Source organism: Cupressus sempervirens, chromosome 6, assembly GCF_028749045.1.
Source record: "Cupressus sempervirens isolate cs-2001-9-10 chromosome 6, ASM2874904v1, whole genome shotgun sequence".
Taxonomy (NCBI): Eukaryota; Viridiplantae; Streptophyta; class Pinopsida; order Cupressales; family Cupressaceae; genus Cupressus; species Cupressus sempervirens.
The window spans coordinates 460964829-460977703 of NC_143123.1; the positions used below are offsets into that span (position 1 = coordinate 460964829).

Sequence of the window (12875 nt, forward strand, 5' to 3'; positions counted from 1 at the left end):
TGCTATCCAAGAAACATTAGCGGTCCTGGAATATTTCCTAAAAGTGGAAGTCTTAAAATTATTCTGCCTTAACAGTAATTCTCCTTTCATATTCTCTGTGCGAACTATAGGACGGACTTGCCGTAACGGGAGGAAATCTTGACAGGTTGTAGCAGATGCTAGCTGTGGTCAAATGTGTGCTCAATAATGGGATTGTGTTTTGTGGAAATTTTTGTAGAGAATATATCAATCTCTTACAAATAATCAACTATTGCCATCAGAATCAGCTCAGAACGACACAGCTTGTGGGGCAATGGCAAATTGGAGAGGACAACATAATACTCTAGTGGTACGAAGCTCATTTAACAGATATTGAGTGGGACGTAGTCTTCTCACAAAATCATAGAAGCTTCTTGTCGGGCAAGGAAGTAATGGTGTTGGGAAAGAGCTGTTTAACATCTGTCAGTAACGGCTAAGCGTTACTCATAATCAAGGTTGTCAAGAGCTTCTAAGGATTAGAATCAACACCTTCAGGACATCTTGCACACGATACTCCATCTAGGTTCTAAAGTATTACCTTTCATCTGCTACCTTGCTATCATTGTTGGAGCCCAATGTGAAACTGACAGTCTGGGAACTGGACTTCGCATTGACAGTTTTTGTGCAGTTTGCGTCTGGGTTCAGCTAACGTCGGCACTATAGAAGTGGAGTTTCAGCTTTACCTGCAGGTGACAATATTGCAGAATGAAAACAAGTAAATATCAGCTGACGAAAGAATCTCGAGTCATTGTTGACATTAAGCAAGCAAGCAGAAACCAATAGAACCGCAAAGAGAGTCAGAGTCTATTATTGAAGAAATTCGAATTTGCTGATAGATTGTAGATAGGCATCTGGTAGAACTTTTCTGGAAGTCCTGAAGAATTAATAAGTATGTAATTCCGTAAATCATTGTTGTAGTGCTTAGTATCTTCGTGAAGAACATTCAGGTTGAATATGGAACGGTGATAACCAGCATGGTTTGAGAAGCCTCAGCATATGAAATGACTGAAGTGTGACGCAAATTCTCTACCTACAGGAGACTCTGCAGTTCACAGTGGGAGTTTAACACAGCTGGATGACAGGAGAGCTGAACAATATTTGGAAACTGGGAGCTACTTACAACAGTGAGGTTGGGTTGGTTGCAACTGAGACTAGAGGAAGGCATTGTGTTCACCGGTAAGCAGGTTGGAGTTTCTACGGTGGTATAAGGAAAGAGGCAGTGCAAGCAAGCCATTATTGCAGAGTGAATGAGCAGGTATGGACCAGTTACTACATAGAAGCAGTACAAGGAATCAACAATTTCCATTGACTTGAATGGTCCTTGAGCTGACTTGAATAGTTTTTGACCTGCATGATTTAAACTGTTCTTGCTATTGAAGAATTTAAAGTTTATGGGTCATAATTTCATTTCCAGCAGCTATCCCCTATGAGCTTATTATTACTTCAAGCTACAGGAACCTTCTGTTTGGGAATTCATAATTTGGTTTAAAATACATCATCTGTACTACTAAAGTGGGGGAGTTTTCAGACCTCTATTTCTGTTCAACTTGGCCTGAACATGGAGTCTATGTAATCTGAATCAAACGATATATAAGCAAGCAAACTGTTAAAGGGAATCTCAGCTATATTGTGAAGACTGTTTAAGACCAAACAAACTCCAGATTACTCAAGACTAATATTAAAACTAGTGACAGTGCCACACAACACATAGAGCCTCAGCTATAATTGTCAGGCAGGGACACGCTCCTAAAGGTCAAACATTGTGATTCAAAAAAATGGAAAAACATGGTATTAGGCAGGTCACTGCAGTGGTATTCGATTTCTTTGTGTTAAGAGGACTATATATCATATCAGAATCCTGTGCAGATTGAGACACATGCAAAACAATCTGCCAATACTGAAAAAGGAAGTTACAGATGGCCTAGTGATAGAGTAAATCACAGTCAAAGTAAGGGTTCTCTGCAGGAAAATCAGGTTGGGAAAATTGTTAACAAACTTAGCTCAGACCGGTTATTAGAGTAGCAATCTACAGGGGAAATGTGTATCAGATTGGGGTAATTTTTGAACAATGGAAGATCTAAAAGACAGTCATTTCTTAAAGGAATTTAACAATACATTCAATGGCCCTCGGCTAAGAGACTTGCTGAAAGAAAAAGATTTCAGTTGGTTGTACATGTTCGGGTTGCAATTAGAACACATGAAATCCTCAAATGATGTTATCTCCATATTGGAAGAGATAGAAACATATTTGACCAGAATACAGCCGACAGATAGTAGGCTCTTAAATTGGGCTTTACAACCTTCAATGCTGACCTTGGTCCAGCCCAGGTTTAGGGAGCATCCAGATAAATGGATTAGTTTTGTGGTTGTTTCTTGTCTTAGCAAGATTATGCAAACAACATCTCCTACAACAGCCTACAATGATATGGAATTGAGGAAAGTTCTGCAACTGTTTGTAAAAAATTAACGGGATTATATGTTTTGACAAAGGCCTTGCGGTTGCCAAATGGGTTAAGATCCTATATACAATGGCAGAGATGAGATTATTTTATATTATGACTAACCTTGACTGTAATGATTTAATTCTTCAGCTGTTAGAATGCATCTTGTTCAAAATTAGGAACAACCATTCAGGAAGCATAACGACTTGAATGCACACTATTATATCTTCAATTCTTGATGTACATGTTGAAATTTGCAAGAGGTTGCAGTCAACCTTGTTAGCTTTTTGGAGGGAACATAGATACTACAAAGACTCTGTTTAAGGATATGCTCTCATCTGCAGCATTCGAACTTGTGGAAGAATTAATCAAGGATAAAATTAAAAAGTTTCAGGATCTCATGATTGATAGCAAGCTGATCTCCATGGAGTTACAGGTTAAAGAGACTATTAAAAAGAGGGAAAAACAAATTAGGAAGGAACCAATCTGCTCTACAAGTGAGGACACTTGGGAACCCTACCGTGTTTGTGAGAATTGTACTAGTGAAGAGGAAGCCAACGAGATGCAGACCAGCGATAGGAAAGATATAAATGAGGTAGTTTCAGCTACGGATAAGGGAAATACAAGTTTTTCCGTTGGTGATTTGGAGGTTAGCCTTGACAAACATATTGATAAGGCAAGTCCTATTCAAGGTAAGAGCATTTTGGAATCTTCACTTGATGAGTTTTTGCATGAGAATGATGACAAAGCAACAGTTTTGCCTTTGCATTCAAATCGAATGAACAAGGAAATTGAGGCCTATGATGATGATATCACTTTCAGTCCACATAATGTTGATTAGATGAAGCATAGTAATTCACTTTTTGAGATGGATGCTAACTAGATAATGGAGAATCTGCTATTCCAGTTTGATGATGGCACACTCATTGATATTGGTCAGGACTTTTGAAGTTAATACTTGTTGCAGCCAAGAGGTTGCAGCCCTGACAGAGGGTCATAATGCTGATTACAAATCAGCCTTGGATAGAGATATGTCAAACAGCATAGCCAGAATGCATACAGTGAGAGGAGCAGCATTGTGGCAGTTGAGCGCAGCTTGGATATTCCACCCATTATGGGCACAGAGCAGCAGGATATTACAGATAGTTGGGAAGGTGGATGGCCCTTTTGTTTGTGGGATCCAGCAGGAAAATTCCCATGTTTTGTAATGTTTCCAGGAATTGGGTGGCACACAGTTGAGTTCCCACAATTATTTGACTTTAGTGGCACTTGTGATCCCAATTGGAGCGAGATACTCAATTGGATTGAGGATCTTCTTGTAAATGATGGTAGCACATGGGAGGTTGTTCTCACTGATCATGCATGTGGGATGATTTGGGATCTTGGTATTAGCATGCTTGAGGTATTGTTCTTATGGGGAGCCAATGAATGGTTTTGCAGTTTTGAGTCCTTTGATCATATCAGATTGGCGCAGCAGATTGTCGGAGTAGTTTTCATGAGACTAATATGGGACCCAAGTATCGTAATCACATGCATGCGGTTGTTTGAGGACAAACAATTTCAAGGAGGGGGGACTTTAGTGTCCCCATTTTCTGGGACATTTGAAAATTGATTGCCCAACCCCACTTATATTAATATTGACTATTGAGGACTTAATACAAAGTTATTAAAGTCAATTTAATATTAAAAGGGGTAGTCAATAAGAGACAAACCAGCACAAGGAGAAGGACAAGACTGGAAAATGAAGAGTCAAGCAAAGGGAGGACTTTAATGACCCCCTTTTCTGGGACATTTGAAAATTGATTGCCCAACCCCACTTATATTAATACTGACTATGAGGACTTAATACAAAGTTATTAAAGTCAATTTAATATTAAAAGGAGTTGTCAATAAGAGACAAACTAGCAAAAGGACAAGGACAGGATTGGAAATGAAGAGTCAAGCAGAGAGACATGAAAGGACACCAAGTTGTGTTTAAAAAGGGGAGGAGCTCTTTTCAGTATGCTTGGATATTCGCTTGGATTTGATTTGGATATTGAGTTCTCTTACAGAGTCAATTGGAAGCTTCAACTTTCAACCGGCTTGGAGGACGCAAACCCACAAGTCAAAAGATGATGGACGAAAACCCAGCTTAGTGGAGGCTTTATTTCAGGTGTCTCAATTGTACTTATATGTATCTCTGCTTTTAAGTACTTCCAATCTGACTGTATCTCTGTTTGTAAGATTGGATTTAGGTGTTAATAAGAGTTCTTGTATTGTTTTTGTAAAATGCAATAACAAATCTGAGGTTGTTTAAATCTGTCATATTGGTTAAATTGTTGGTTATTGAATTGAATATTTGGCAAAACCTGTTACCTGCATAGGCTATTAAAAAATTTGTGATTCATTTGAGTGGTTTGGAAGACGATACCCAGCCGAGGTATTACACAATGATTTCTTTGAGGGTTTTTTATGATATTTCATAAATGATAGCTGATTAGTAATGTTGACATTATTGTTTTTAGATTTTGAACCAAACATTGGTATATTTTGGCATTTTGTTATGTCATTTGAACTAAAACATAATATAGGTGGTGATGTATTTTAATATGTTGCCTTAATATTAGCAAGGTGGTGTATGAACTTATTTGCTGCATATATATGTAAACTTTGTATCTATGTACCCTGAGGACACATCCCCGGCCAAAAAACCCATGTTTCTAAGACGGGGACGTCCCGAGGATGAGGGGGCGAGTAGGGGATGTCCCCCAGCCGTCCCCAAAATTTGCAAATCCCCACAAGACGTCTCCGAAACTCGAGGACTTATAGGAAAGAAAGGGGGTCGGCAAGCCGTCCCTGGTACGAAAAGGGGACGTCCAGAAGTCCCCCAACCGTACCAAGGACAGCCAGCCGTCCCCATTTTTTGTGAAGCTTAAAAAAAATTTTAAACCAAAAAGCTTTATTTTGTTTGTCCCTACTTGGTTGTCCTGTGGTCTCTGTCTCTCCAAATGCCCTAAAAGGTCAAAAAAGACCACATTGTGGTTGTTTTGTCATTTGTTTGGTTTAGCCTGTGAAGTCCGACTGTGTTGCAACTGGCCAGGGTTTTCATTTTTCAAGAAGAGGTTTTTTTTGCTTCCAAGAGCTTGAGCAGCAGTCTACTTCATTTTTCTATTTGTTTTCTATGTTGAACTTGAACATGATGATGAAATTTTATGACAGCTCTCTAGCCTTTGGGCATATTTAGATTTCCATATTTTTATGATATTGTTCACTATTAAACTTAAATTTATATACTTTTGTTCACATATTGATATGCATATTGACAATTAAGTACTGAAATCGGTTATTATTTCCTAGATGGCATTCAAATGGTATATGTTAAGGTTCTATAATGTTTAAATGACATGTATATATTTTAAAATTTCTCTCTATATATATAGCCATCCCCCCGTCCCCAAAAATCACCAAAAAAATTTGCCGTCCTGGAAAACCGTCCCACTGTCCCCGTCTCAAAAACTCAAGGGAACATAGCTTTGTATATAGACAAACCCAAAACAAATCCAAACCCAACCACAAAAAAGTTGACAAATTTCAAACCTATATATATAAACAAACTTTGTATAGACAACCCAAAACAAATCCAAACCCAATCACAAAAAAATTGACGAATTTCAAACCTCTATATATATATATATATAGACAACTCAAAACAAATCCAAACCCAACCACAAAAAAATTGAAAAATTTCAAACCTGAATCTTGAACCCACATCAATACCAGAATCCAAAGCAGCAACTTGGAAAAAAAGGAGGATAATACTCATGGCATATTCATTTAGCGAATTTTACTCTCTTTGCAGGCCTTTTGTATTAGTCTTCCTCATATGACCTATTAATACATTTACTGGTAAATGAATATTATAGAAGCATGTGATATTCCATTATCACTTGACACAAGGGAGAAGTATTGAGAGAGAGAAACTTCCATACAAGGATAGAATGGTAAGCTCATCTTTTCAGCTCTAAAGCCTTGAAAAACTGTCATGTAGACTTCTGAAAAAAATGAAAAAGTTAATGTCTAAATATTGGTGGTTTGAATAGCTTAACTAATATTTTCAGCTCAGAAAGTAGGAAACATGTGTACTATGGACTTAATCGAATCCCAGCAAAACAAACAATTATTCCATGTGCACTGATGAATTCAATAACACATCACGTGCATTATATATATATATATATATATATATATATATATATAATCTAATGCTATTTTGAAAGACTTAGTTAATTTGTAAGCCTCAAACACTTAGAATACTACTTGTCAAATATTAGCCATATTCAAAAATATTTTATTTTAAATTGGACATAAATAATGTGGATTCACAGCTAAGCACCATGTTTACAACACACTTATGCCATTGCACACTGAACTGACTATAATCAACTATACTACAGCATATCCTGAATAGAATGACAGCTATTCTTGAGTCCTACTTATACAAGAAATAAAACAAAAACATAAATAACACCTAACAAAATCTTTTCACAAAAAGATTCCAAACCACAAATCAGTATAGACCTTCCTTAGGGTTTCCACAAAAGAAATTACACAAAGAATTAATTCCAAAATAGTTAAACATGATCTCAATACCAAAATGATAAATTATATTATAATTCCAAAATTTCCAAGTTAAATCTCTTCAATTTACTGGCTTTGGATTTCAATAGTATACAGTAATCCGAGTAAGAACACTTAAATCTTAGGGTACAAAAGGAGAAACCACTCAGAAATTTCCAAATGAGTTCAAGTTTCTAATTGCATTGCTCCAGATTTCTGTATAATGCAATCATCCAAGCATGGTGACAAAATATGATACAACGAAAATAATAAACAAATATCAATCCAAGTTTACAATTATCTTGCTCAGGTATCCAATAAAGCACAAAAATGAAGAAGAGAAAACCCCATCTCATTAACGAATCAGTATCATTGAGAGTTATACAAATAGGGCTAGTATTTAGGATTGTGGTTCTCTGTCAATGAATGATGTTACACACTGAAACCATAGGACTGACCTAAACACAAGTCATCCAGAATCGCTTGAGCTATCGCCAATATTAAACCAGATCAGGCACCTAATACAGTACAGGTGAAAAATGACTGGACCAAAAAAACTAAATTCATATCTTAAGAAAATGCCTTAGTATGCTAAAACAATTCATACCCTAGAAAGCTTCTGCCCTGGAATCTTTCAAAGGATCAGTATGGGCAGTAGAGGCATGGCGTCTGCTACTTCAGCAAAAAACAAGCTTTTCCAAGGTTTAAGATTCAAGGTCAACGAGCTTTCTACCGATGGCAAACAAAACAAAAGCATGGCATCTGCTACTTCGGCAAAAAACATGTTTTTCCAAGGTTTAAGATTCAGGGTCAACGAATTCTCTACCGATGGCAAACAAAAGAAAGGCATTGATGCAAGCATCCTCGATCTGCTTCTGCTTAAGATACCTTAAAGCCCAATTGCACATCGAAATATGTTTTGACTTAGCCAGCTCCAAACCCAATACTGCTTGAGACAAGCCCTTGAGACCTATAGTCTTAAGTTCATTTTGCTGGAGCTTTTCAGCGGCTACAGAGTATCGATGAACCCAAAACGAATCTGAACCCAACCCAAAAAAAATTGTCGAATTTCAAACCCGAACCTTGAAACCACATCCTTACAGGAATCCGAACTGGCAACTTAGGAAAAAATGATTACTTTTGGCACATTCATTTCAGTGAAATTATACTCTCTTGGCAGGCCTTCTGTATCGGTCTACTTAATATGACCTATTAATAATTTTACTGGTAACTGAATATTATAGAAGCATGTGATAGTCCAGTTGTAGAACAATTTATAAAAATATCACTTGACACAAGGGTATGCCATTGCACACTGGGTTGACTGTAATCAACTACAATACAGCATAGATTGAAGCTATTGTTGAGTCCTACTTATAGAAAAAAACATAAATAACACCTAACAAAATCTTTTCAGAAAAATCTTCCAAACCATAAATCAGGATAGACCTTCCTCAGGGTTTCCACATAAGGAAATTTCACAGATTACTAATTCCAAAATAGCTGAAAATATCACTTGACACAAGGGAGAAGTATTAAGAGTTAGGATCTGCCATACAAGGACAGAATGGTAAGCTCATCTTATCAGCTCAAAAGCCTAGAAAAACTGTATTATAGACTTCTTCCAAACAAAACAAAGTCTATATATTACAGTCAATCTATTAAGAGTTAGGATCTGCCATACAAGGACAGAATGGTAAGCTCATCTTATCAGCTCAAAAGCCTAGAAAAACTGTATCATAGACTTCTTCCAAACAAAACAAAGTCTTCTTCCTCAGGGTTTCCACATAAGGAAATTTCACAGATTACTAATTCCAAAATAGGTGAAAATATCACTTGAAACAAGGGAGAAGTATTAAGAGTTAGGATCTGCCATACAAGGACAGAATGGTAAGCTCATCTTATCAGCTCAAAAGCCTAGAAAAACTGTATCATAGACTTCTTCCAAACAAAACAAAGTCTATATATTGGTGAGTTTAATAACTTTTTAACTAATATTTTCAGCTAAGAGAGTAGGATATATAGGTACCATGGACTTAATCAGCCCAACAAAACAAACAATTACTCCATGTGCACTGATGAATTCAATAACCCACCACATGCATTATGTATAAAACAATTATAATGCTATTTTTAAAATACTTGGTTAATTTGTAAGCCTCAAACTCTTAGAATACTATTTTTCAAGTATTAGTCATTTCAAAAATATTTCATTCAAAATACAACTTGAATACTGTGGATTCATAGCTAAGCACCATGTTTACAACCCACATGCCATTGCACACTGGATTGACTGTAATCAACTACACTACAGCATATCCTGAATAGATTGACAGCTATTGTTGAAATTACTTACAGAAAAAACCATAAATTAACACCTAACAAAATCTTTTCAGAAAAATCTTCCTAACCATAAATCAGGATAGACCTTCCACCTTCCTCAGGGTTTCCACATAAGAAATTTCAAAGATTACTAATTCCTAAACAGCTAAATGTGATCTCGATATCAAAAAGATAAATAACACCTAACAAAATCTTTTCAGAAAAATCTTCGAAACCATAAATCAGGATAGAGCTTCCTCGGGGTTTCCACATAAGAATTTTCACAGAGAACTAATTCCATGATTGCTAAATGTGATCTCCATACCAAAAAGATAAATAATTCCAAAATTTCCAAATTAAATCTCTTCAATTGGCTGGCTTTGGATTTCCCATATAATACGATAAGCGCGGAGCAAGAATACTTAAATCTTACTAAAACAAGAAGCGAAACTACTCAGAAATTCAAATTGAACTCAAATTTCTGATTGCATAGCTCTGGATTTCTGTATAATGCAGTCATCCAAGCATGGTGGGAAAATAGGTAACGAGGAAAATAATAAACAGTTTGTTCCGAAACAATCTAAGTTTACAATTACCTTGCTCAGGTATCTAATAAAGCACAAAAATGATGGAGATGAGAAAACCGCATCTCGTTAACAAATAACTTCCGCGTGAGCCCAGATTACTTCTCGTAAATAAGCACTTTCCAGTCAGTATCATTGAGAGTTATAGAATTAGGGCTAGGGTTTAGGATCGTGTTTCTCTGTCGATGAATGACGTTACACACTGAAAACATAGGACTGACCTAAGGACAAGTCATCCAGAATCGCCTGGGCAATATTAATCCAGATCAGGCACCTCATACAGTACAGAGGGGGGAAATGATTGAACCAAAAGACAAAATTGATATCTTAAGAAGACGCCTCGGTGTGCTAGAATAATCTGCAGAACTTCTGCCCTGGAATCTTTCAAAGACAGCATGGACCGTAGAAGCTTGCCATCTGCTACTTCGGCAGAAATCAGGTTTTCCAAGGTTTAAGATTCAGGTTCATAGAGTTTCTTACCGATGGCGAACGACACAAAGGCATCGATGCAAGCATACTCGATCTGCTTCTGCTTAAGATACCTTGAAGCCCAATTGCTCATCGAGATCTGTTTTGGCTTAGCCAGCTCCAAACCCAATACTGCTAGAGCCAATCCCTTGAGACCCATAGTCTTAAGTTCACTTCGCTGGAGCTTCTCAGCTGCCAAAGACGCCAGTTCAACCACTTTACTCTGGCACTCCAGCCCATGGTCGCGCCTCAACTTCTTCACATCATTGCCGACACCCACACCAACCAAACTAACCCCAGGCTCCTTCAAAAACCTAACCAAACCCGCAGGCATAGCATCCACATACAGCAACTGCAAAATCAAACAACTGTTCTCCGTACAAAGCTGAAGCAAAGCCGCTGGATTTTCTACGCCCTTTACAAAACTAGGGCGCCATTCTACGTCCAGCCCCACAATGCAATTTTTCCCCGTCCACTGACGAACCCATTCTTGGGCTTGGCAGCCGCTGTCCGTTAGGGTTAGCTCAATGTTATGTGATGCGAATTGAACGCGCGTGCACTGAGTGTTTCTATCAAGGAAGCCGGCTTTCCTGTACGGCAGATCGAGACCCTGCCCTACATATACAGATCTTTTGGCGATGTATCGTTTCACTCTTTCGACTCTGGAAGCTACGTGATCAGGGTCGCAAGGGGTTTCGATCCTGGGTCGTTTGGTAGAAAATAGAACTTCATTTTCCGAAAGATTTTTACTTGATGGATGATTTAAATGCTCGGCAATTTCTATTCTTCGCTCTGCCTCGTCAATTTTTATTCTTCGCTCTGCTGCTTCTGTTAACTTCTGCAATTTGTTGCGTTTTGCCATGATCCACGATTAGGTTTTGAGCCACTCCAAAGATTCAGACGCAAAGAATTTTAGAGCTCTTACTTTGGAGGCCCCCACACTTTCACTATGGAGTCGGCCTATGAAAGACGATATTTTGTAGTGCGAATCTTAAACCCTGTTTTGAGGGAAACGGATAATTAGGTCTGGGTTTTTAAACGTGTGTGAAAAGATTCAATCAAAATCCGTTTTAATTTTTAGGGTTTGCCGGTACCGTAGAACATTTGGCCAATGGCTAGGGGGCAACTTATATGCATAGCACTCTTAAATAGACATTTGATTGTATTTATTGATTAATGGAAAATCAAGATTTTTTAGATTTTTTTTCTAATTAATTAATAAATAAAATCAAAATGGATTATTTTCTAATTATTTATTAAGTATATTAGTTTTTAGTTTATTTTTTATTATTACACACATTCTATTTGATACAATGAATATAACATATTTTTAAGTTTATAATATTTTGATTTCGTATTAAACTCAAAAAAAAAAAAAAAAATTATAATGGTGCAGAAAGCAAACACGAAAGCGAAAACCTTCACGGGTAAGGCAAGCAAAAGAAAATGCCCTCCCTACACACCTCTTCCCACAAACCCCTCTTCATTCAGTGAATACGACAATCCACAGATGTTCAATCATCTCACACTTGCAAAAATCTATAAACCCATTGACACCTCAAGAGAAAAATTTCACATTCTTCAACAGAAAAGATTGAAGTAGAAAGGCTAACTTGCTCCAACAGTTTTCAAATTCTTTCCAAGCTACACGAAGTAAGGGATAAAGATCTAACAATTTTATTCCATGAAGGAGGTATAGCAAAAAGAGATCTCCCAAAGACAAAACACAGCCCAATAGCAAGCAAATCCTTAATTCATCTGACAATCTCTAGATTGCATGTTGGAGTAGAGGAAGGATGGATAATTGCACGAAAAAAGAAAAAAGGGAGAAACCCTTTCTCATTACATCAAAGAATCGGGTCCCAATCCAGAGGAGCTCAAATGCATCAAAGAATGAACTATCAATGGAAATAATTAACCTCCAGAGGATCTTCTTTTCAAAAACAAAATATGCCAAATAGGAAGTTGCATCCCCGATAGGGATCAATAAACCTGAAGCAAATCCCAAGGTAATGAACCATAGAAACCCTCTCTCCCTGATGCAAAAACCAAGTAGGGATCCTAAACCCACAAAACATATGTGGAAGGAACATGGGAAGACATCCACCCTATCCCCCCCCTCTGAATATTTCAGCAGCAAATAGAATCTCGTTGGGGAAAATGAGGACAAGCCCTAATCCCTACACTACTCCAAAAAGCAATGTTTATATTCCACCCCACAAAAAGGAATCAACTAAGGAAAAGATGTGCATCAATAGAGGACTCCTTTGATTATTAACTCTACAACAGGAGCCAAAGCTCATCCACGATCCTCCTACGAAACACATGGGCAACACCAACTAGGAGAATACAATCATCATTAGCAATTTATATAGTGAGAGAAGATGGATGGATTGCCAAAATTTGGGGATATTTGCATACTGGACTGGGCCGGTATCCAAAAGCA

The 12875-nt window shown here is 37.4% G+C and overlaps 1 protein-coding gene across 1 annotated transcript; it reads right to left on the reverse strand.

Annotated features, from left to right (window-relative positions):
• Window positions 1-9838: 9838 nt before the first annotated feature.
• LOC149553057 (3'-5' exonuclease-like) lies at window positions 9839-11431 on the reverse strand. The gene has a single exon (XM_089788557.1). It carries the CDS (start codon window positions 11289-11291, stop codon window positions 10413-10415), a length of 879 nt encoding a protein of 292 aa, XP_089644683.1. The 5' UTR covers window positions 11292-11431; the 3' UTR covers window positions 9839-10412.
• Between the last annotated feature and the right edge of the window lie 1444 nt (window positions 11432-12875).

Bases quoted from the DNA above. Each gene is read 5' to 3' on its own strand.
- LOC149553057 (XM_089788557.1), bottom strand. From the start codon at position 11,291: ATGGCAAAACGCAACAAATTGCAGAAGTTAACAGAAGCAGCAGAGCGA.